A 27414-nucleotide genomic window follows, 5' to 3' on the forward strand; every position below is an offset into this window, starting at 1 on the left:
ATGCAGGGGAGGTTGTGTGGTTCACACTTCCTCCAGTTAGCCTACTCCGCAGTAATCATGTTGACCCATATCCTTTGTGGGTAGCAGGCTATATTGCAGCAGTATCTTAGTACAGTACAGTGTAGCTCTGTACCTACATTATGCAACCTTTATATATACCATGAATGAATTAATTTTCTTTTGTTATGTATGATGCTTATTGCAGTTCCACTCTATGTCCCCAGCTTTTTACTTATTTATCAGTCTATGATTACCCTGAAAGTCATATTTATGATGATTCTTGTCCAAGATTAATTTCTTCATATAAGAATACCATACAAGTACAGTAATTGCAACTAAAAAACTTCATTCTCACAGTCCATTCATCCACAGCTTCATATCACCATCATTTTGGTACCATTGTCCATCTCCCATAAGAAACCTTTAGCATGAGTAATTTAAGGACCCATACAGTATAATATGACAACACAGAGCTGACTTTCATATCCATGATTTAAGTCTGGAAATTTGTTTCTTTATAAAAATTCCTTTTTCACAAAGGAATTTTTTTTAAAGAAATAAATTGTCTCTATAAAACTGTTTTTCTCTGCTGCACTGTACCAGTATGCACTATACTTCCTCTGATGTACTGTATTTGTTTCCTTTAATGTTTCAGCTCAGCTCATCTTTTCATTTTTTATCCATCTCATGTATTCAGCATCTCACACACTTGCACGGTATGCAGTACATACTCAGTCCTGTCTGTTCTCTCTGTTACTGTACCAGCCTAACTGTCCATGAAAAGCAACTTTTGTCCATGGCTTTCTTTCATACAATATATCCATTACTAAGTTATTTCATTCTGCATCAAGCCTTCCTACTTGGTATTTCATGGATGAATCTGAATTTTTAAAAATTCAGTATCTTCTATCTCTCTTTATTTGGAAGTTCATGCATCACTCCCCGATAACACTATAGCCATTTCCTTGTGTAAAAATCATGGAAAAATCTACACCTCATGCCACATATGAGATTCTTGTCTTTACAGGCTGGAGTTATTGAACATATTTGATTATCACCACATGATCCATAGATGTGATACAGTATAGTGTACAGTATTTTGTATACTCTATTCATTCTGTTCAAGCTGTTCATTTCTTCTGTCGTGTTGCCATTCAGTTGAAATTACAGTTTCCAAGTTCTTGTTGCTACTCATTATCTTACTGTTTTCATTACTCGTTTTCAATTTTTTTCTATTAGCTAACTTTCCAAATTTCTTAATCAGATGATGCAGTTTTCATTCAGATTCTTAGGATGATCTGAGAGTAGTTGCTGGCTCATTATCTTATTATACCTCTTGCTAAATATGCAGGACTTCTAATGATTATATGTTTAGGATACTGTACACCTTCCAAAAATATATCATTAGCATTGAGGTTGATGTAATTTCAGAAAGTGCAGGTAGTGGTATTGTAACTATTTCTGGGTGACTGGTACCTTTACATTTCCTGCCTTTAAGCATGAGTGAGTATTTATGTCTATGAAGAATATGAAACCTGTAAGACTTGAATTCATGTATCACATGATTCCCAGTGCTGAATAAACTTGTATGGCAGTGGTCAGAATGCAATCCAAATTATGTCACTGACCAAGAGTGTTAATATTGAGTAAATTAGTGCCTATCTTATATGAGGGTCACAAAGACACAACCACATAAAACTAGATGGAGAGAGGTGTGAAGGGAAGCTTGTGGCCTCCAGTTCATTTCATTCATTTGTTTTGTTTGATTTGAAACTTTATTTTAGTATTGAGTCAGTGTGGTTTACATTTACATAATATGGCAACTTTCATCTTGAACAATTTATGTTGTTGTTATTGCTTATTTTTATTTTTTATCCACTTGTAATCCATACATAACATAATTTATATCTACATATGAAACAGATGTATAGTTTTGTAAGTTTCTTGTTTGATTGGAGTACAGTAGATCCTTGCTTTAATGAACCCCTATTGGATTTAACAGACACCATGAAGGCCAATGACCTTTTGTTGGATATAATGAACTGTTCCTTAAATGGGTCACAGTGAGTCACAATACATGTGTTTCCTACCCTTTTTACTCCAACCTGGCCTGAATTCCTGAATTGCCCTCTCCCCATCATTATTGCTGAGTTGTAATTATACTGTATTAGTAATGAAGAAGTGCTATGACAAGGATGCAAAATAAGCTGCAAAAAGGTGAAATTAGAGTCCAAATTAGCATGAAATGGGTATGATTATCATTTCTAGTATTAGAATATGCTATTGTAATAATTACACAATTTGATATTATAAATTCCCAAATAAACACAGCAATTTCTCTGAACCAGGACCTTTCTAAAATTAATCAATGGGGACAAACAAATCTGGTCTCATTTAATGCTCAGAAAACTAAATACATTAACTTCTCCAACAGAAAGAATCCCTCAGACTCTCACGTAATTTTAAATGATGTCAGTATTCCTGTATCCACTACAGTTGATTTCCTAAGTGTTACTGTAAACCCCAACCTAAGCTGGACAGCTTATGTTAAATCCCCAGCTGAAAATGCTTCCAAAAAATTGGGACTTATGTACAGAGTTCCTGAGTTCTTCACTGATGAGCAGATGGCCACAATATACAAAAGTCATGTGCGTTCTCAGATTGAATACTGTTCACCACTGTGGAGTGGATGTGGAGCGCTTGCATTGAGGCAGTTGGACAAAATTCAAAATAAAGCTATTAGATTAATCAATAATCCTGCCATCACGCAAGACCTTCCTCTGTTATCAGTACGTAGAGATGTTGCTTCTTTAGCATTATTTTATAGATATTTTTACCGTAAGTATTTTGACGAACTGGCTCCAATTGTTCCTCCCCCTCACATTCTCTCCCGAAATACTCAGGCAGCTGGGAGCGCCCATGAATTCACACTCTCTCCCCCGCAATGCAGATCCTCTGCTTATCAAAGTTCATTTATCCCCAGAACTACTACTTTCTGGACTTCACTTCCTGGGAGTTGTTTCCCACAAACATTTAATCCACTTCAATTCAAATCCAGTTGTTATAATTATTTTATGAAACGAGGATGCCTTTAGGCACATGGACTTATTTTTTTTCGCTTTGTTTTTCCTTCCTCCTTTCATTATCTATTTAAAAAAAAAAAAAAAAAAAAAAAAAAAAAAACATGATTTCCCGCCTTGAGGGGGGGGAGACCATTGTATATATCGGACTTTCAGCTTCATTGGATCAGGCTTCTCATCAGTTAGTGTGTTATAGCTAGGGTCTACTGTACTTAGTATTCCATAGAAAAATGAGCCTCTCTTCCAATCCTGTCTACATTTTGGCAATTTCTGACTTTTCAAAATGTATCAATGGAGAATCAAATAATCCTTTTTTTTTTCTTACTTTCTTTTTCATGTACATATATGACTGGTAGTTGATTGATGAAATTTTCCCGTTCAGTTATATAATAATCTTCATAATCAATCTCCTCCTCCTCCCATCATCATCATCATAACTTATTTTCCAGCTTTACATGTCATGAAAAGATTTACATTACAACAAGGGACTTTACTCTGGAGACATGTATCAGAGAAAAGAAACATCAAGTACAATTTTTTTTTACCCCACTCCCATATGAGACTGCTTGTAATGCAAGTGCTTGGTGATGAGATGCTTGCATCCACATAGATGGGGGTTTCCAAATTTTACCCATTCTTCGTTACCCCACAAAGTTGTTTTTTAATGACATGCTGTGGTTGTGTGGGCAGCATGGCAGTATTTCTTCCTTGTCGATTTTTTTTTTTTTTTTTTTTTTTTTTTTTTTTTAATATTGGGAAATAGGCTATATGTGTTCACTGTTTCTTATTTATTAAAAATTTGAGGCATTTGCAGGTGACACAGATGGAATGTTGTAAATGTTGATTTCTTTGTATTGAAGCCTACATAGTATTTTTAATGTCAGTCACTGTGAGATAATGTTCACAGCACTTGCAAGTAAAGAGTAAGAAAAAATAAAAATACGGTATGAATAAATACCGTATGATCAGCCATATAATTGATATGATAAAGAATACTAAAATGGTATGGGTTTACTGTAGTAGAAAAGTAACACTTAAAGGAAGGAAAATGTTGAGGCACATTAACCCTTTGAGATTCCAATGTTGATTTTGATTGTCATCTCAAATCCAACCTCAGAGATTCCAGAGACGCTTTTTTTCGTCATTTTAACCCACCCCTTCCTGACAGTTTTTTTTTTTTTTTTAACCTCCACTTTTTATGAGAAATATCGAAAATTTATAGAGAAATTGCTCACCTGAACCTGTAAATGCCTGCAACAGGTGACCCTACCCTTACCTGGTGAGTTGGTGAGACAATGGCATGCGGGGGGTGGAGGAGGTCATACGGGGTAAGGGATTGTCCCTGCCTGGCCTCAGGTAGAGGAAGGTGTCCTGTATATACGTACCAAAAATCACGCATGAAATTTGAAAAATGTACAAATGATAGACCTTGCAATTGAAGCATATTTATAAACATCAACGGGAGTCACAGTGACAAATCATTCAGGCATTTATGTACGTCAATGGGATGCGGCAGGTTAAGAAACTTTTGTAAAATATTCACCATAAATCGCATTTACGTGTCATAACAAAGAGGCTCGAGCGTGACGTCATGGAATGGTTGCTCTATGCGTGGCAGATACTGCACAGCTGGTCTGACTCATGGCTTTGCATCTTTATCACTTTATTCTTAGCGAATATTATTCTACAGAAAGGTATAAAGTTTTTGGTTTTTGCCTAATTTCAGCTTGTCTCTTTGACTTTTTATTTTCTTTTTTTTCTTTTCTTGAACATACTGCGGTAAAGTACAACTATTCAGCTTCAAAATACCACAACCAGCATCCTATCATAAAAAGTGTATTTACACTGACCAATCAAAGAAAAAGATTGCGAAGCGAATATGCAGCCAAGACTAAAATAAAATTGTGCATCTTTTTCATTTCATTTTACCGCTCAGTAAAATGCAAAAATTATCATAATCTATGCAGTATATCATTGTAAAGGTAATTTATTGTAGTTTTGCATGGTTTAAACCAGATTTACACATCTTTATTTATTTTTTTTCTGAATATTTTTCTATGGCAGGGTATAAAATTTTTGGTTTTCACCTAACTTCAACTCATCATTTTAACATTTTCTTTTCTTTGTCCTGCTTCTTTTAATATTCTATGATAAAGCACAACTATTCAGCTTTAAAATGACACCACAACCAACATTCTATCATGAAAAGTGTATTTACACAGAGGGATCAAAGAAAAATATCACGCCGCAAAGATGTGGGTCAGCATGAGAGTGGCTGGCTCTAGCACAGACATAATGTGCCTGGCCCAGAAACCTGATAGGGTTAAGAATAAGACATTTATTTATTTTAGTATTATTATTATTTTTTAACAGAGCAATACTTAGTGGCTTGTGGTAGATGTTAGGTTTCCTTTTAACCCCTGGAGATTTGTGACTTAGTTTTTCAAAACTGCTTGCTATTGCTGAATGTTTTTAGTCACCTTAGAGAAGACTTCAGTCTGGAGGGGACAGATATAATCACTACTGCAGTGCAGATCCTTCCTAAGTTGAATAACATCATCAAGAGATGACAGAGACTCAGTAGAAAATGTGTCTTTGGATTGAAGGGGTTAAGAATATCATACATAGACGGCATAAAGGTTCATGGAATGATATGTCATCAGCACTACTTTGTATATGGTGAATATTGCCTCCAAGCCTATCAGCATCATTATCTCTGACACTTTCTCTCTCTTCGGAGCCAATGGACAGAGGATGGCTGTGACAGAGCTGCCTGCAGGGTGTTTGTTGTCCCCACATACCCCTCTCTCTCTCTCTCTCTCTCTCTCTGGGGGGCGCGGTAGCACAGTGGTTGCGCGCCGGACTCGTAATCGGGGGATTGCGAGTTCGAGCCTCGCCCGGGCTGCCATGCCGGGAGTGGTAGCTCGCTCCTGTAACCCTAGCGGGGCTGTATAGTCCAATACAGGGCTTAGCTTGGGGGAACTCCATTTCTCCCATTTCTCTCTCTCTCTCTTTCTTTCCTTTCCAAGTCTAATGAAAGTAAAATCTCTTGGAAGATACTGCTAGATAAGAGAATCCCATTCAGATGAATATGGTGATATAGTTAGATGTTAAGTAGCTAACACGCACTGACATTTAATGATTATGTGATTTTATTTATAAGTTAATTATATTTTTTGTGGTAATATGGTTCTGTAATGTATGTGCAGTATAATCCATCCATCCATCATCCAATCCTACGTTGCCCAATGGGGAGCGTAGAAGCCCGGGGCTAGGCAGTTGGTCCTGACATTTAAGATGAGAGTGAAAAAACAGGATAGTATTCAGTTGCAAAAATATCTTAATATGTTTAGACTGAAACCATATAATGTACATAGAGAATTGTGCAATCTCTTGCAAAATGTATATAGAACAGTGACATTAGTTAAACTGATGATGACATAATTATGATACTAGAGCATACTGGGTGGTGTATGGTACAGGCATTTTGATAATTTACTGTAAATGTTCAGTATATCCAGTATGCACATAAATTTGTATCATGCTTTAGCACTGTATGTGTAATTTAAAACTGTTCATACACTGCTTGTAAGTATGTTGTATAACATACATTGTCAAGATGCATATAAGAAATAACTAATTTATTATGAGGCCAGCATTTTTTTAGTTCTCTCCCTTAGTAGGAAATTGCATTTCAGATATATTTTTGAATTTGTGCAGATCAGTGGAAGTGTGAATGATTTGTTATTTGTGCATTCAATTTTTTTTTATTTTTCTTATGTTGGGTGTTCAGTGAACCTCAATTGGCATACGAGACATAATTGTACAGTACATACAAATTTCCAGTTGTGAGTAGATTCTTGAGATGTGTAATATATTCTGTCTGTAATATTGTAATTGCTGTAGTGATACTACTTCAACAAAAGTTACATATACTGTAGTACAGCAGTTAGCCAGTAAATCAGTGACTGTACTTCAATATCTTAATAAAATATGGAAATATTTAGTGCAGGCCAAAGTAAATATTCTTGAGATTAATAATAGCCAGTAAATCAATGACTCCATTAAAAAATTCTTTAATTAATTCAGGTTGACATAAAAGTTATGTAGAGTAGTTTCCAGATGTATTGTGTTCAAGTATTATTTTGCACTTTTTCAGCTGTATTTTCCTGTACCATTTAACAATTATTATTCCACACCTGTCATGCTCATTGCCTTCACTAGGTGGGGATGATGAAATCTGCCCTTACGCAACCTTCCACCTTCTTGGATTCCGTGAGGAGATGGATCCACAGCAGGCTGGCAACAACTTCCAGACCTTCCCCTACCAGAATGGCCATGGATCTCAGCAAAACTTTGTCAATTCCCCTGCATCAAGAAGCATGGTAGGTGTGGTTGGTCGTTGGCACCCTACTCACTGCAGAGGTTTGGAAGTCTGCCCTGCGTTGTGACGTATTTTTCCCTGGGGTGCAGTTCTTACCATTTTAGTCTCTCCACTTTTAGTAACTTTACTATGAAAATTGCCATTGGACAGTTTTTTGAGCCTGATTAATTGCTGGTTCATTGCATTATGCTGTTTAATGTACTGAATAAGAGAGACTAATTTGCCCATTTACTGTTATCATTGCACTCTTAGTTCTAATTAAAGGTCCAAAAATAATGCATGATCATATTGCACAGTGCAGTGATTATATATCATCAGAAGTTATTAAAGCAGTAAAGTAAAAGTATGGAATTATTTTAGCTTATTTAGTACAATTTTACCATTTTGCTTTTAATCTTCTACTGCCATATGATTATCTTCAACTTAGGAAAGACTTGTTGAACTAAAAGAAGTATGAAAAGTATCAGGGCCAGATTCAGCACTTTGGAAAGAGGAGGCTGTGTGATATGTAGTGAAATTACCATAAATTAGAATTACTCATTAACAAATTCTACAGAATTTCTTACCATCTCCCTCCTTTCATTGAAATGATTCTGTGATAACATTTATTTAAGATTTTTTGTTTATATTTGGTAAATAGCATTATTATTTTACTGTAAGTATGGTAATCATTGGTCTACAGAAAAAAGGGGGACATATACCTCTCACACACACTCAAATCTGTGCCAGATTATCTGCATGAACCTTTTCTCTGTAGGAGGTCTTTCCTCTGTTGAATGAAATAATCTGTGGGTAGCAAGAATAAAATAAAGCTGCCATCATACTGAATGGGTTGGTGAAATGTAGACATTGGCATTTGGTGATTTATATAGAGTAAACCACTGCACTGTGACCAATATTTACTATGTATGCAGTAAGTAGGAATATTCAGCTCAGCAGCTAAGGGCTGGTTGAGTGACCCAGTATGCTTACATTATTAGTGTCTTTAATCATACTGATTTGTACTATTAAGTTACCACTACCTTCATTCATCATCCCAGCCTTAACACTTTAGCCGGCCTCACACATGTGCCCTGCTACACCCCAAGGTCGGCCAGGGGTTGCCAGGCAGTACATAGTTACTTGCAAATGTTTATACTCTTTTCTTATTTCTGGCCTTTTTTTTATGCTACATTATTCATTTTTGTGTCAGATTGTTCGCAATTGATTTTTCTATAAGGATATATAAGGTTGAATAGAATACTGTACCAGCATTACCAATACTATAACAGACTGTTTGTGTGAAAAAACGTAGGCAGTTTGCGTAAATGTTTATACTCTTTCTTTATTTTTGACATTTTTTTTGTGCAATTTTATTAATTTTAGTGTCATCTTTTGCAAGTGTTTGTTCTACAATAATATATGTATAGAATAATGAGCAAACAACTGACATCACTGTTACTAACGCCGTAAAAACGACGTGAAAAACGTAGGCAGTTTGCTTAAATGTTTATACTAATTCTTATTTTCAGCATAATTTTTTATGCTGTTTTATCCTTTTTAGTCTCTGTTTACATATGTTTGTTCTATGATATGTATAAAATAATAAGCAAACAACCAACATCACAATTACTAACACCGTAAGGAAGGGCAGGCACAGTCCATCAGTGTGCCATCTCATAAATATTTACACTTATACTTTTTTTTTTTTTGACGCTATTTTGCTTGCTGCTTCATTCATTTTAGTCTCTAATTGTTTGTATGAGTTTGTTCTGCAGTAACATATGCATTCAAGAATGAACAGAACATGAACTCTCTGTTACTAACACAGTTATACAGTAAAAGGATAAATATACTGTACAGTATATGCATACATTAGAAATATAAAGAATCTATATACAGTACAGTAAATATGTCTATACAGTACTTACTGCCCAGTGATGTTTGTAAAGCACAGGAAGAATGAGAAGACATTGATGTCTATTTTAAACCTAGTCACATGAACATTGAACAATAAATGGAGTTTTGGCGAATATTTTACTCTATTGACATAAATACAATAACTTCATTGGCCAGCTTACGGGAGTTTTTCAGATGACGTAAATAACGTCATCAGCCAGCCAAAGTGTTAATACATGCCAGAGAGATAGAGCAAGGTCAGTCAGGTAGGGTCCAGAAAAAAAGAGAAAGAACAGAAGTAGGAAGGATATCTAACAGTATGTCCAGTGAAATGGGCTGCATAATTATTTACGCACCATTCATACCCCTGTCATTTGTGCTCCACCTCACAGGTAAAATCATCTGCACAGATTTTTTATTTTTTTAAATATAAGTGAGCTTACATACTGTACTCTTGTCAGATAATTATTTCATTACTACCTAGTTAAAAGTGAGGTGCCAACCCTTGGTGAGTTTTTTGTACAGACTTCATCATATAATATATCCAGTGTAAGCTATGCTCATGCATAATTGGCTACAACTTGAATATCAAGCCTTTGCTTAAATGTTATAAAGTTAGAAATGTTGCACTGTGGTGATTGCTAGACACTGCTAGTGGCAGGGGCCAGCCTAGAATGGAATAGTCTTTGAGTTGGTACTTGCTGTACTCAGGAGAGAATTAGGCCAGACTACAGTAGACCCCCCAGGGCAACTCCAGCAATCTTCCTGGTGTCCAGCTGGGTTCTCGGCAGTGTTATCTGAGCATGCCAGCTGAAAACTGACAAAGGCTCTGTTTGGGGACCTGTTTAGTCCCTATTTTTATATTGCACTCTAGCTAGTGTAGTGCCTGTCAGCCCGGCTGATCCATATTTACCATCTACACTTTGTTAAAATAATACTAGATTTTTCATGTGAACATCATGCCTAGGGCCCCCCCCCTCTCTCTCTCTCTCTCTCTCTCTCTCTCTACATATCCCATTGGATCCTAGGGGTGCTGGGCGAGGCACTGCACTGGGAGGGTACTAAGCATACCGTCCTCCACCTATCGGTTCATAGTCGCGAAGCTCATAGGTCCCTACAAGGGGTTTCCCTACTTTATAAAGACTTGAAAAATCCCAGTTCTGTCCAATACTCGGGATACTGGGCTCCAATGGGTTAAAGAGACGGATAGGCTTGCCAGTCATTAACCCATTGGATTCCAGGGGTGCTAGGCGAGGCACTGCACTGGGAGAGTACTAAGCCTACCGCCCTCCGCCTATTGACTCATAGTTGTGAAGCTCATAGGTCCCTACAAGGGGTTTCCCTACTTTATGAAGACTTGAAAAATCCCAGTTCTGTCCAATACTCGGGACACTGGGCTCCAATGGGATATGTATATTACTGTATATATATATATATATATATGGAAACTCCCTGTGCTGTTGTTTGCAGATGATACTGTATTATTGAGTGAAGACGAAGGGGAGCTGCAAGGCTTGGTGGGTGAGTTTGGGAGAGTGTGTAAGAAATGAAATCTAAAGGTGAATGTAGGGAAGAGTAAAATGATGGTCTTTGAGAGAGGTTAAGTCAGTGAATGTACAGCGAGTTTGGATGGTGAGGAATTGGAAAATGTGAGTACTTTTAAGTACTTGGGTAGTGTGATGAGTAAGGATGGAGGTTTGGAGGGTGAAGTGCTTGAAAGGGTACAGCAGAGAAGAAAGGTTGCTGGTTCTTTGAAAACAGTGATAAGAAACAGGGAAGTGAGCATGGAAGTGAAAAAGTTACTACATGACAGTATTGTGATACCAACTCTAACGTATGGAAGTGAAGCTTGGACGTTGCTGTAAGGACACAAGTCAAGAGTGACAGCAGTGGAAATGAGTTATTAAAGAGGAGCCTGTGGAGTCACATGGAGAGACAGGCTGACGAATGAGGATATAAAGGAGCGTTGTGATGTGGATGTGGATGTGATAGGAAGCGTTATGAGGAATACACTGAGGTGGTTTGGCCATGTGGAGAGGATGGAGGGTGAAAGACTGATGAAGAGAGTGTATGTGAGTGAGGTGGAGGGGAGAAGAGGGAGGGGAAGGCCGAGGATGAGATGGAGGGATGGGGTGGAGAGGTATATGAGAGAGGGGGGGGTGAGTTGGGAGCAGGGCAGTGAAATGGCGGGGGACAGGGCGACGTGGAGGCGATTTGTTTGTGGCCACCCCAAAAGGGATTGAGGCATCTGGCAATATATATATATATATATATATATATATATATATATATATATATATATATATATGTATATATATATATATATATATATATATATATATATATATATATATATATAGGAGAGTTTCAAGAATACTCCCCCAGTATCCCTGCTTGTCGTACGAGGCGACTAAAAGGGTTGGTGGTGGGTTAGTGCCCCCCGTAAAAAGAACTAACTAAAAAAGCAAATAAAGCGCCTCAGACCCGGACGGACCATACGTTGACGACTAAGGAACGGACAAAGGACATTCTGAGGGTAGGAACGTGGAATGTGAGAGGAGTGAATGATGAAGTGAAAGAGAGAGAGATTGTCCAGGTGCTTGAGGATGCAAAAGTGGATATATAATTGGATTGACTGAAACTAAATGGAAAGGTGAAAGGATGAGAGAATGGGAACACGGTGTAGGTATATGTGCGGGAGTCAGTGAGAATGAGAGGGCAAGAGAGGGAATATGTCTGATGATAAGCAAGAAGTGGAAGGAGAATATAAGAGAGTATGGAACATTGGGTGCAAGGATTGTATGGGTGAGGATGAAAGTAGGTATACAAGCGTGGGCGATTGTATGTGTGTATGCTCCAACAGAGGATCGAGTGGCAAGAGTGAAAGATGAGTTTTGGGCGAGAGTAGAAGCATGTATGGACAAGTTTGGGAGGAGTGAGAGAGTGCTGTTGATTGGAGACATGAATGGCAAAGTTGGGAATGTACGAGTGGATGGAGTGGTTGGTCAGTGGGGTGTGCCAGCTGAAGTAGATGGGAATGGTAGTGCTTTGGTGGACATCTGTGCTGGTAAGGGGTTGGCAATAGCCAACACCTACTTTCGTCATAAGATGATCCACTGGTATACATGGAGAGTAATGAGGAGGATGGATGGTGAACTTGTTGAACGAAAGGCAATGATAGACTACGTGTGTGTGGATGAGCGAATGAGAAGACAAGTGTTAGATGCAAGGGTGTGGAGAGGGTGGGGGAATGGAGTCTCGGACCATCACTTAGTGATGGCCAAGGTAGAGCTGCAAAGAAAGTGGTTGAGGAGACGAAGGGGAAGACAGGAGGAAGCAGCTCCTGTGAGAAGAGTGGAGAAATTGCAAGATAGTGAGAAAAGGACAGAGTATAAGAGCATAGTGGAAGAAAGACTGGGAAGGTATGAGCTAGAGCAGATGGAAGGGGTGGAAGACGTATGTAAGATATTCATGGAAGAGATAAGCGCAGCGTGTGAGGCGGTTTATGGAGTGAGGAGGAGATGCAATGGTGTGCAAGGGACAGCATGGTGGAATGATGAGGTGAAACGACCTGTGGAACAAACGAAGAAGGCATATGGTGAATGGTTGGCGAGTAGAGGTAGGGGAGAAGATGAGAGAGAGAAGAGAGAGGTATATGTGAGCAGGAGAAGGGAGGTTAAGAAACTGGTGAAGGAGAGTAAGAAGAAAGTGGATGAAGAATTTGGGAGGAATCTGAGTGTGAAATGGAGGGAGAGTAAGAAATTGTTTTGGAAGGAGGTAAAGAAAGTAAGGCAGTGTGAAAGGGGAAATAGTAGGGGAGTGAAAGATAGGAATAATAGATTGTTGGTGGAGAAGAGAGAGAAATTGAGGAGATGGAAGGAGCACTTTGAGGATTTGTTGAATGTAGAGAGTGAGAGCAGTGTGAGTATAAGTGGTTGGGGAATGGCTGGGAGAAGAAGAGATGAGAGGAGGGAGGAAGAGATCAGTAGGTCGGAAGTAGTGGAAGCGATGAAGAAGATTAAGCTGGGAAAGGCCCCAGGAATTGATGGAGTGTGTGGTGAAATGCTTAGGTATGGGGGTGAGATTGTGGTGGAGTGGATATGGAAGTTGTGTAGATTGGCTTGGGAAGAGGGAAGGGTTCCAGAGGACTGGAAATCAGGTATAATTGTTCCTCTGTACAAAGGAAAAGGGGAGAGAGAAGTATGTGGTAACCATAGGGGTATTTGCCTTCTTAGTGTGACTGGTAAAATATATGGTAGAATACTCATTGATAGGGTTAGGCATATGACAGAGGAGCTAGTTGGAGAAGAACAAGGGGGATTTAGGAAGGGAAAAGGGTGTGTAGATCAGATATTTGTTCTAAGATGTTTAGTGGAGAAGTATCTAGAGAAGGGAAGGAAAGTGTATGCTGCCTTCATGGACTTGGAGAAAGCTTATGACAGAATAGATAGGCAAGGTATGTGGAAGGTATTGAGAATATATGGAGTGGAGGGGAAATTGTTGAGTGCTGTGAAGAGTATGTACGAGGGAGCTAGGGCTACGGTGCGAGTGGATGGTGAGCTGAGTGAGTTCTTTGATCTCAATGTGGGACTGAAACAGGGTTGTGTGATGTCTCCATGGCTGTTTAATATATATATGGATGGGGTTGTAAAGAAGGTGCAAGGTAGGGCAGTGGATGTGGGGGTGGCCCTAATGAATGAGGGTGAGATTTGGAAGCTTCCGGTGTTGCTGTTTGCTGATGATACAGTATTGTTGAGTGAAGACGAATGGGAGTTGCAAGGTTTGGTGAATGAATTTGGGACAGTGTGTAGGAGGAGGAAGCTGAAAGTTAATGTAAACAAGAGTAAAGTTATGGTGTTTGAGAGGAATGAAGTCACAGAGTGTGCAGTGAGATTGGATGGTGAGGATATGGAGAATGTGAGTGCATTCAAGTACTTGGGTAGTGTGATGAGTAAGGATGGAACTTTGGGGGATGAAGTACGTGAAAGGGTACAGCAGGGAAGAAAGGTTGTTGGTACACTGAGAGCAGTGATGAGAAATAGGGAGGTGAGTATGGAAGTTAAGAAGTCACTGCATGATGGTATTGTGATCCCTACCCTGACGTATGGAAGCAAGGCGTGGACCTTGCAAGAGGGGAACAAGTCAAGAGTGAGAGCAGTGGAAATGAGTTACTTGAGAGGAGCATGTGGAGTGACGTGGAGGGACAGGTTGACGAATGAAGAAGTGAAGGAACGTTGTGGGGTAGATGTGGATGTGGTTGAAAAGATTAGGAGAAATACACTGAGGTGGTTTGGACATGTGGAGAGAATGGAGAATGAAAGACTGACTAAGAGGGTGTATGTGGATGAGGTGGAGGGAGGGAGAGGGAGAGGTAGACCGAGGATGAGGTGGAGGGATGGAGTTGAGAGGTATATGAGGGAGGGGGGGGTGAGTTGGGGGGAGGGGAGCCAAATGGTGGGTGACAGAGTGACTTGGAGGCGTTTTGTCTGCGGCCACCCTTTGCGGGATTAGGGCGTCGGGCTATAGATAGATAGATATATATATATATATATATATATATATATATATATGTATATATATATACACTCAATCCTCGTAAATCACGTGTTCATAAATCATTCCCAGACGCCATGTATCCCAGACGGGGTGGCCAAGGGCTTAGAGTTAATTGTTTTACGGGGAGGGGCACTAATCCTCCACCAACCCCACTTGACACGTAGGGATGTCAACAGCATCTGGTGTTCCCAGGCGGTCACCCATCCAAGTACTAACCAGACCCAACATTGCTTAACTTCGCTGATCGGACGGTGTACTCACGGCTAGGTGGCTGTCAGACTGCTGGCAACTTTAAACCACTGTTAAGTCACGAAAATCGCAGATCTAGTTACCCAAGTGGGCCTTTTCCGAGGAGAACCGTAAACTGCGGCATTCAAACTGAAAATCGCGACCCAACAACCAATAACCGTGCGTCCCTGGTGGCATATGTGCATGCTAATGCCGCCATGTTGTTGTTCTTCTTGTCCTGCCAGTCCGCACACTACAGACCGTCGCTGTGGAGTACGAGAGTTACTTGCCTTTTTTGTGCAACTTCCCCCAACCTCCTACGTGCCATAGCCCCTCCCGACCCCCCAATGAAGCGCTTTAAGCAATATGGCGTCAGGAAGCTGCCACAGTTGTCTTATAGTCAGCCTTTGGAGCTCATTTGTCGTGCTTAGAAGGGAGAGAAGTTTTCAAAGCTGGCGAAAGAGTTTGGGAAGAACAAGTGCTGGGAGGTTCTAAGTTCTTCCCAACACCACCCAACTTCATTCACTTAAGCAATTTTGTCATAGGATTAAGGTGAGATCCCTTAATACCTGCACTAAATATTCCTAAATTTGTATGTTTGTGTTTGATGGTGCCTAGATGGGTGTAGGTAGGGTGCTGTGAGGGCGAGTTGGCCAAAGTCCAGACCCAAATTAATTTTTCACGTAAGAGTTATTATTCATAAATTACGGAATTCATAAATCACGGCAGTGGTCCAGACCCAGATTGCCGTGATTTACGAGGATTGAGTGTGTATATATATATATATATATATATATATATATATATATATATATATATATATATATATATATGGGTCTGGTTAGTACTTGGATGGGTGATCGCCTGGGAACACCAGATGCTGTTGGCATAACGCTCTCCCTATGTGTCAAGTGGGGTTGGTGGAGGATTAGTGCCCCTCACTGTAAAACAGTTAACTCTAGGCCCTTGGCCACCCCGTTTGGGATACATGGCGTCTTGCAATGAATGAATGAATATATGTATGTATATATATATATATATATATATATATATATATATATATATGCATATATATATATATTTGTGTGTGTGTGTGTCTATATATATATATATATATATATATATATATATATATATATATATATATATATATATATATATATATATATGTGTATGTGTGTGTGTGTGTATATATATATATACAGTAATCACTCCAATATCCGGATCAATAGAGCCATCGGTAGGTTCGGATATTGGTTTTGTCCGGATATTGGGCCCCAGCTTATGGACTTGTACTTACGGACCCTAACACAGAGAAACACCTATACAACTCCCTCCGGACATGCATAGCACCTATTTAACACCCAAATCACACCAATAAGGCACATAAATGACTGAAATAAATGCAATAGACACATAAAATGTGGGTTTAGAAGTATGTTCATACATTAATAAACATTCTGGTACTTATGGACTCTAACCGAACCTAACCTAACCGAACCTAACCGAACTCTGAAAAACACATTCCTACTGCACATGCATGAGGTAAGTTTAGTATGGAAAGAAGTACAGTATGACACTTTCTGGTAAGTATAGTATGGGAAAAAATACAATATGAAACATTCTGGTAAATATAGTATGGAAAATAGTACAACATGAAACATTTTGGCTACTTACAGCAAGTCCCTGGCCACCTCGATGAATAACCGCCTCCTCTCGGACTCTGACAGTAAGAACGATTTCCTGAAGCACTTGCACTACACTCTTCCTGAAGTCTTGCACTGAACTTAGTCACTAACACACAGAAGTCCGTTCTTTTCACAGTGTTCACTTTAGTCCAAATAATGTTCCATTAAATTTAAGTGTTGCACATTAACTTTTCCCAAGTTTTTTAAGTTTCCAAAGCCAAAACAAAGAAGGTTAGTTACGTTAAATTTCTTTTCTACTTAGTCTTTTCTCCCAACTTGAAAACCTTAACACAACACACCGTTTTTTTCACTGCACAACACTCAAAATTCCCGTGTGGTCTAGTGGAGAAGTTCTTGCTGTTTATTCACTGTCAGAGCCCGAGAGTATCACTGGCAGGCGTCCAAGGGGTGCATCGGTGGGTAGTGGTGATGGCGTACCGACTACAGAAGACTCTGAAGACAGCCGCAAACTCACGTCGAGCGGTGACTCCACTGTAGCTGATGTGCTGGGCTGTGGCTCGGAGCATGAGGGCCTGTCTTGGGGAGGCAACGGAGTGGAACCAGGGCTTGGCACAGCGGGGGTCACGGGCCTGAAAAAACTGTCAATCGTTGACTGACGCAAGGACCGACGATTCTGGCGATTGATGATGCGCTGCCGGAAAGCACGCACTTCCTCCACGAGTCCCAAGGGCCCCATCTCCCTGTCGCAGTCCGGGTGTTCCAGGTAGTCTAGGACGAACTCTAGATGTTCCCGGAGTGCGCTCAGCTTGGGGATGGCTGGAGTAGTGTCCTGCTGGGCGGAGTCTGCATCATCATCGCCTTCGTCGTCGGAATCTTCAAGTTCGGGACTGACACCAGCAACCGAAGACGCGATCTCGATATCAGACAACGTCTGATACCCAGGATCGCCCTCGTCGTCGTCCAACCACTCACGAACATCGTCCACATCAACATCGTCGCCGTGCGTACGTAGCCGTGCATGGAAGTCATCCACGTCAAACCCTAGGAAATCGTACTCCACATCTGTTCCGAGAAGCAGACGAGACCAACCATTTTCAAGAGTTTTCACAGGGACTTCCTTCCATGCACTAGCCCAGTTGTACAGCGCAGACTTGATGTTGTAGCGGCGAAGGTTTTCCAAAGTCCGCTTGCCTCGAGTGTCACGTCCTTCCCTGCGCTCGTCCTCGTCCTCGAGAACCACCATCACCTCGTCCAGGAACTTCCGACGGTACAGGCGCTTTGTTGCCACGATCACTCCTTGGTCCATTGGTTGAATGAGAGCAGTCGTATTAGGTGGCAGAAACATGCACCTAATACGGCCATTCTCAGCAACCAAGTCCTTGTCGCACGGGTGGGCAGGTGCATTGTCGAGGAGAAGGAGAGCCTTTACCTGGTCGCGAGGAATTCCCAGTGTCTTCGTCTGGTAATGTATGACCTCCTTGACGAAGTGATGGTGAAACCAGTCTTTGAAAATCACAGCTGTGAACCATGCTTTCAAAGAATGGTACCATACGACAGGAAGGACATCCATCACCCCACGAAGGCACCGAGGCTGCTTTGCACGGCCAACAATAACGGGCTTAAGCCGGTGCATGCCGTTAGCATTGGCACAACACAAAGCAGATATCCGTTCCTTAGAAAGCTTGCGGCCAGGTACACGCTTCTCCGTCTCATCGGCGAGAGTGTTCGTTGGCACCGAGCGATAGAATAGGCCAGTTTCGTCAGCGTTATAGACTTGACCGAGAGTGAGGCCCTCCCTGTCGATCAAGCCTTTCACCTTGTGCCGAAACTCGTCCACTCCATCCTCGTTAGCGTCCAATGCTTCGCCATGTGCTTTACGGTTAGTAAGGCCATGTCGCAACTTGAACGCGAAGAGCCAACCCTCGGATGCCTTGAAGTCTAGGGCGTCGTGAAGCCTTGCAAACTTCTCAGCAGCAGCCTTCAGCTCCGTTCCACGTACCATCACACCAGCTGCACGTTGCTGTCGATACCAAATCAACGTGGAGCGGTCGATCTCTGCATACTTGGGAGTAAACATAACCTTCCTCTCCACGTTGCGTTTGCTTCTCGACGAGAAGTCAGCCGTGTACTGCATGAGCTTGTCTCGGGAACGCTTGATATCAAACAAAGTCGACCGGGCCAGGTTGAACTCGCGGAGAATGCGAGAGGAAGACCAACCCGCATCAACCTTCTCCAATATCTCCCGTTTCTTCTCCAGAGTCAACACCACTCTCTTCCTTTTCTCAGGAGGCGGGGCCATCATCACACACACTAAGAGTAGGGCAGAGAGCAGCAGGAGGCCTTGCAGCAAGTACGGCACCACCACAAAAAGCGAGCACGTGGGCAGCCATGACGAACAGCGCAGGTCCAGTCGCGGTGAGAGACAGGCGGGAAGTGGGGATGATGCAGCGGCGCTCTATCGGACGTCGGAGGAATGACGAACCAAAACAATGCTCTCACGCGGCGCGCGGCAAGTTCAAATTACGGACGGCAAAAAATCGGTTTTTTTCCAATTTTTTTGGATTTTCGGACCATTTTGGGAATGTTTGATCCCAGGACGATAAGGTTCGGTTAGTGGGGATGTTCGGTTATTGGGCGTCCGGATATTAGAGTGATTACTGTATATATATATATATATATATATATATATATATATATATATATACACACACACACACACACACACACACACACACACACACACACACACATATACACACCGGTATACCCCAGTTTAATGATGCAATTGGTTAAGTAAAAACCCATACTAGCCAGGGTGTCATTTCTCGGTGTTGATTAAAATACAGGTATAAAGTATAGGGATGCATTTTTGAGTCTTGGGTTTCCCCCCCAACCATGTCTTAAACCCAACTAAATGAGTCCAAAAACAAGTTTCTAACTAACCTAAACCCCCAAATAACTTTAAAACAAGCTAAACTAAGCCAAAAAAGTATAATTCATCTAAACCCAAAAATAAAATCTGAAAATCCTTAATTATAAGTCTGGAAAAAATCAAACTTAGTAAACTGTACCCCAGAATGACAATGTTCACCCCACCTGTGACTAAAACACATTAATCTAAGTCTAAAAACAGTTTATAAATCAACCTAAACACAACATTTAAGTCTAAAATATCATCAAAATTGGTAAAAAAAAAAAAAAATCAAAACCCATCATTAAACTGGGGTTTGGTGATCGTTAGGTGGGGTATGGTGGTATTTCTACCAGATCACTAAGCCGGGGTATCATATCTTGGGGTGTATATGTGTACTGTATATAGATATAAATATTCATATGTATGTATATATCTATCTATCTATCTATCTATCTATCTATATATATATATATATATATATATATATATATATATATATATATATATATATATATATATATATATATATATATATATATATATATATATATATATATATATATATATATATATATATATATATATATATATATATATATATATATATATATATATATATTCAGGCAGTGATGATATCTAGGGTTGGTGGTAGTACTGTCAAAGAAGAGAGAGATTGGCCATGTGCAATTTGCCACAAGGGCATGGGAAGTAATTCCATCTTGTTCAGTGTTTGTGATAAGTGGGTGCATAAGAGATGTAGTGGTAGTAGAGGTAGACTGCAAGATAATGCTGATTTTGTGTGTGCAGTATGCTGGGGAGAGCAGGTGGAGATTGTCAGGCGTGAAAATATTGAACTTGCTGGTGAGTCTTTTGAGTGTGTGGAAGAGTTTTTTTTATTAGGGAGACATGTTATGTGCTGGAGGTTGGGTTGGAGCTTGCTCTGTAGCTACGGTGAGAAGTGGTTGGAAGAAGTTCAGGGAGCTGTTGCTTCTCCTGACATTGAGAGGGCTCTCCCTACATGCTAAGGGATCTTTGTATGCAGCATATGTTAGGAATGTAATGCTGTATGGTAGTGAGACCTGGGCAGTAAAGGAAGAGGATATTCGTAGGCTCAGATGTACAGAAATGGCAGTGATCAGGTGGATTTGCTGTGTGTCCCTGATTGCAAGGCCTGGGGGGGGGGGGAGCTAGGTTTACAATGGAAAAGTTGAGAGGTAGGATGGGATTGGGGTGTATTTTTGTGATGAGGAGAGGTAGATTGAGGTGGTTTGGGCATGTTGAGAGGATGGGGGATGATAATTGGGTGCAGAAAGTGAGAAGCATTAATATTGGGGGTGGGGCTGCGAGGGGTAGACTGAAGAAGACCTGGGACTAGGTATATTAGTGTGACCTCAGGGTTAAGGGACTGAACAGGGAGGCTGCCATAGATCGAGCAGCATGGAGAGCAGCCATTAGGTGACCAAGGCTGACACATGCAAGTATGTTGGAGCCTTCAAAAGCAAAAACAAACCCTGAGATACAATTCCTCTATACGTGATACCCCAGCATAGTGATTGTGGTAGAAATACCACCCTACCCCACCGAATGATGGCCAAACCCCAGTATAACAATTTTTTTTTTTTTTTTTTTTTTTTTTTTTTTTTTAACAAATTTTGATGATATTTTAGACTTATATTTTCTTTAGTTTGATTTATATACTGTTTTTAGATTTAGATTAATGTGTTTTAGTCATAGGTGCAGTGAACACTCATTTTGGGGTCCGGTTTACTAAGTTTGATATTTTCCAGACTTGTTTTTGATGATTTTCAGATTTAATTTTTGGGTTTAGGTGAGTTATAAACTGCATTTAAGCTTAGTTTAGCATGTTTTAAAGCTATTTGGGGGTTTAGGTTTGCTAGAAACTTGTTTTTGGACTCATATGGGTGGGTTTAGGACTAGTCTGGGGGGAAACCCAAGGCTTAAAAATGCATTCCTATACTATACACGTTAAATCTACCCTGAGATATGATACCCCGCCTATATATCTATCTGTTTATCTGTCTATCTATCTATCTGTTTATAGATAGATAGATATACAGTATATCTATCTATCTATTGCCAGATGACTCAATCTCATTCGGGGTGGCCACAAACAAATCACCTCCACGTCGCCCTGTACCCCGCCATTTCATTGCCCTGCTCCCAACACACACCCACTTTTCTCATAAACATCTCCACCTGATCCCTCCATCTCATCCTTGGCCTCCCCCTCCCTCTTCCCCCCTCCACCGCACTCACATACACTCTCTTCATCAGTCTTTCACCCTCCATCCTCTCCACATGGCCAAACCACCTCAGTGTATTCCTCCTAACGCTTCCTATCACGTCCACATCCACACCACAACACTCCTTTATATCCTCATTCGTCAGCCTGTCTCTCCATGTGACTACACAGGCTCCTCTTAAATAACTCATTTCCACTGCTGTCACTCTTGACTTGTGTCCTTCCAACAACGTCCAAGCTTCTCTTCCATACATTAGAGTTGGTATCACAGTACTGTCATGTATTAACTTTTTCAATTCCATGCTCACTTCCCTGTTTCTTATCACTGCTTTCAAGGAACCAGCAACCTTTCTTCCCTGCTGTACCCTTTCAAGCACCTCACCCTCCAAACCTCCATCCTTACTCATCACACTACCCAAGTTCTTAAATGTACTCACATTTTCCAATTCCTCACCATTCAACCTCGCTTTACATTCACTGATTTCACCTCTCTCAAAGACCATCTCTTTACTCTTCCCTACATTCATCTTTAGATTTCGTTTCTTACACACTCTCCCAAACTCATCCACCAAGCCTTGCAGCTCCCTTTCGTCTTCACACAACAACACAGTATCATCTGCAAACAACAGTACAAGGAGTTTCCAAATACTACCCTCTCTCACCAGGGCCACTCCAACATCCACTACCCTACCTTGTACCTCCTTTATTACCCCATCCATGTACAGATTGAACAACCATGGAGACATGACACATCCCTGTTTTAACCCAACCTTCAAAGAGAAAAATTCACTTGTTTCACCATCCACACGCACTGCAGCCTTAGCACCATCATACATACTCTTCACAGCATTCAGCAAATTCCCATCTACTCCATATATTCTTAATACTTTCCACAATCCTTGTCTATCCACCCTGTCATATGCTTTCTCCAAATCCATGAAAGCCACATACAACTTCTTTCCCTTCTCTAGAAACTTTTCCACTAAAGATCTAAGAATGAATATCTGATATACACAACCTCTTCCCTTCCTAATACCTCCCTGTACTTCTCCAACTAATTCCTCTGTTCTTTCTCTAACTCTGTCAATAAGTATCCTACCCATACACTTTTCCTATTATACTAAGAAGACAAATGCCCCTATGATTACCACACGCTTCTTTTTCCCCTTTTCCTTTGTACAAGGGAATAATTATACCTGACTTCCAATCCTCTAGGACTCTACCTTCCTCCCAGGCCAATCTGCACATCTTCCACATCCATTCTACTACTATCTCTCCCTCATGCTTCAACATTTCACCACACACTCCATCAATTCGTGGGGCTTTCCCCAATTTAACTTTCTTCATTGCTTCCACAACTTCTATCCCACTGATTTCTTCCTGTCTTCTCACCTTCCTCCTCCCAGCCATTCCCCGTCCACTTATACTCGCATTACTTCCATCCTCTGTGTTCAGCAATTTCTTAAAGTGTTCTCTCCATCTGCTCACTTTTTCTTCCTTCTCCACTAGTAGTCTACCATTTTTATCTTTCATTCTCCTGCTAATCTCACTTCCACCCCCTCTTACTCTCTTCACCTCTTTCCAGAACATTTTCTTACAGTCCCTCCACTTTACACTCAAATTCCTTCCAAATTCCTCATCCGCTCTCTTCTTACTCTCTCTTACTAATTTTTTCACCTCTCTCTTTCTTTCTACATATGACTCTCTCTTCCACCTCATAACTTCTTCCACACCCCTATTTCTCATCCATTCATTGTATGCTTTCTTCTTTTTTGCAACAGCCTGTCTCACCTCTTCAGTCCACCACACTGTTCCTTGCACCCCTCTCCGTCTTCTCTTCATCTCACACACCACATCACATGCTGCACATATTTCTTCTGTGAATATCCTGCACACACCTTCCACGTCCCCCATCTGCTCCAATTCATATTTGCTCAATCGTTCTTTCACTTCTCTCTTATACTCTGCCTTTTTCTCATCCTCTTGTAACGTTTCCACTCTCCTTGCAAATATTCCTTCTTCCTCTCCTTCCCTTCTTCTATTTCTCTATCTTATTTGGATCTTGATTCTGGCCACCACCAAGTAGTGGTCAGATAAGTCCACCCCCCAACCTCTATAAGCTCTTGCATCCGTTACACATCTTTGCATCCTTTCATCCACACACACATAATCAGTCATTGCCTTCCTTTCATTCAGTTCACCACCCACCCTTCTCATCACTCACCATGTATACCTTTGGATCATTTTATGCCTGAAGAGGGTATTGGCTATCACCAACCTCCTCCCAGCACAAATGTCCACTAACGCACTGCCATTCTCATCTATCTCAGCAGGCACACCCCACTCACCAACTATTCCATCCACCTTCACATTCCCTACTTTACCATTCATATCACCAGTCAAAAACACTCTCTCATTCCTTCCAAACTTTTCCATGCACACTTCCACGTTTGTTCAGAACTCTTCTCTCACTCTGCTTGCACGATCTTGCGTTGGTGCATACACACACACAGTCGCCCACATTTATATTCCAACTTTCAGCCTTACCCATACAATCCTTGACCCAACTGATCCATACTCTCTTATGCTCTTCTTACATCTTTTACTCACAACTATACACACTTCTTCTTTCACCCTCTCATTCTCACCTACTCCTGCACATATACCCCATCCAAACTCCCATTCTCTCACACTTTCTCCTCTCCATTTAGTTTCAGTTATTCCACATACATCCACTTTTGCACCCTCAAGCACCTGGACAATCTCTCTCTCTTTCACCTCATCATTCGCACCTCTTACATTCCATTTTGCCATTACCATGTTCTTTGTCCGGTCCTTGGTCGTCATCGTTTGGTCAGTCCTTGTCCGAGGCTTCTTGTTTGTCTTTTTAGTTAGTTGTTTTCCGGGGAGGGGCACTAACCCTCCGCCAACCCTTTTAGTCACCTTGTACGACAAGCAGGGATACTGGGGGCGACACACCCCATTGCACTGTATATATTCGCACTTTGTGAAGCATAGGATCCCATGTTAAAATGGCTTTATAGGCGACACATCCTGAATTTTTGTATATTGATTCACCAATACCTATCCCAAACTAAAATGCAAAAGGTGGTGTTTCCCTCTCCTTTCTCCTTCTGCTTGATAATCTCCAGCTTCTGCTGGTGAGTAAGGCAGAGATGTTTCTTGGGTGACATGGCTGGGGTAGAGACAGTCAGACCAAGCGAGGGCAGACTATGTTAGAACAGACCAGAGATGAGTACAGACATGACAATTTCCTTGGGGAGGTGAGGGGCAGCTGCGCAGACACTGCCGACATCACAGTGCGCCGTGACGTTGGCCCCTCCCTCGCCATGACATCATGGCACTGGCACCTTCCTCACCACCACTCACTCACACACCAGCCACACCCCACCACACGTACTTACAAGCCCCACCCTTACCCATCACGCGCTACAAATTATGCTCGCGAGTTGTGAGAGAATACTGTATTTGCCTCAATTTTTCATGCCCGTTGCACATTGCAAGTAGCAAACGCACTTTCTAAATAATTAATTATTGTCAGACCCCCGTCACACATTAGGCGAGACGCCCTTTGCAAAGGCACACATTAGGCAAGATGACTGTGTGTGTATATATATATATATATATATATATGGAGCCTCTGTGGTACAGCGGTAAAGTGTGCCTTTTCATTCACTGAAGAACGAGGGTTCGCGCCCCGCCAGGATAATAAACTTTGGGAATGTTCTTTTGGCCACATACTGCTTGGCAGACATCAGGGGTGCTGTGGTTGAACCAGTGTCGCATACTATAAAGTATGCTTGCACCCAGTCGGCTTGTGCGGGCCGATTACACTTGGTTCACAGACTATACGCACCTCCAAAGCCACTGCAGCACTACAAATACACTTACAACCACCTCTCACTCTACATACAATCTCTGCCAGACAGCTTAAGCCACTTGGTAGAGACACATTGGCTGTATCATCCCCACTTCGGTAGGGATAGGCCGGTCCTGCAGTGGACACTCAAACGGCTGATGAGATGAGATTATATATATATATATATATATATATATATATATATATATATATATATATATACTTTATGTATATGTATGTATGTATGTATGTATGTACAGTATGTATGTCAAAAAAAAAAATACTAAGAAGACAAGTAAATGAATACAAACATATGGAAATAAAATTTCAGTTTGTAGACTTCTGGCATCCCATAGCAGGCTGTGTGCCATGACCTGTCGCCTTGAACTGGGTGGAAAGACATTAACTGAACCTCTCCTTTCCTCTTTCCTTCCCGTAGTCCCTTCTAATCAGTTACATACAAGTATGCAGAATAAATATTTATGTTTAGTTTAGTCATGCCTTTTGGAGGTCCAGCAAATACAGCAAATAATGTTCCAGAGTTTTACTATTATATTTGTGGTAGGTGGGGGCGCTCACCATCCACTCACTCGATGTAGTGCTGCTCTCGGGTGTCTGCCCTTTCCTCTCCTCCATTCTTCTTTCCTTCCATCCTCTTCTGTCTTTCTTTCCTTCAGTCTTTCCTCGTCCTTCTGCCTATGGGTGACTTAACACTCCCTCTTCCATCTTTCTTTCCTTTGTTCTTTCCTCTTCCTTCTGCCTGTGGGTGACTATACTGAGTGACAAGCCAAATGGTTTCCTGTACACCAGGGAACCATTTACTACGTTAGGTGGTAACCATATAACCAAATTTTGGTGCCTGGTGGTTCAGTGGGTAATTATTGCACTCCAGTCGGATTGAGCCGGTGAAGGATTATATCCAAGGGATGGTTGGGGTTTATTGCTCATGTAATGCCACTCAGGGATGAGTGAGGCTGGTCACTCTCATCTTAAATGTCAGGACCAACTTCCTAGCACGAGCTCCTACGCTCCTCATGGGGCAACAGAAGATTGAATGATTGATGGATGAATTTACTATAATATTGCCATCATATACTAGAGATAGATGCTACACTATTTTTTCTTCTTTGGAAGCACCTCAAAGAAAGTTCTGTATCAGGCAGCATTTCCTTGTCTGTTATAATTCAGTCATTTAAAATTTTTAATGTTCTACAAGGTGAGACAACCACATTTATTTGTATTATTTCTTATCAAACTAGTCTGCATATAAATGTAGCTAAGAAATTTGTCATTATGCAGCTGTAACCTTGTATGTCATAATTCTTATTCCGACTCAAAGTATGTAAAAACTTGCCAGCTTCATAATTATGTCATGTGTTTCAGGTTTGGCATGATATGTTGTAGTTACTCCCAGATAGGCAAAAGTTTTCATGAGATAAACCTCTGATGATATGAAACTGTACAGTATGTACAGTCTAAGTAGTGTGTGTAGAAGTGGGTCAGTTTTGTCCAGTTGTGCTCAATACAATATTGTTTCCCTCCCTGTCATATTACCAGTACAGTACAGTTGACCATTGTTCCA

General features: G+C 40.9%; 1 protein-coding gene across 1 annotated transcript in view; it reads left to right on the forward strand.

Moving 5' to 3' along the window:
• The window catches only part of Dscam1 (Down syndrome cell adhesion molecule 1), an 829655-nt gene that overhangs the window by 740135 nt on the left and 62106 nt on the right, over positions 1–27414 (forward strand). Inside the window, exon 36 of the mRNA XM_080267762.1 lies at positions 7305–7465. Coding sequence (XP_080123888.1) covers positions 7305–7465 — 161 coding nt within the window. The remainder of the gene's footprint in view (positions 1–7304; positions 7466–27414) is intronic.

This window comes from Coenobita brevimanus, chromosome 25, assembly GCF_032717465.1.
Source record: "Coenobita brevimanus isolate Jiangsu-jjx chromosome 25, ASM3271746v2, whole genome shotgun sequence".
Classification (NCBI taxonomy): domain Eukaryota; kingdom Metazoa; phylum Arthropoda; class Malacostraca; order Decapoda; family Coenobitidae; genus Coenobita; species Coenobita brevimanus.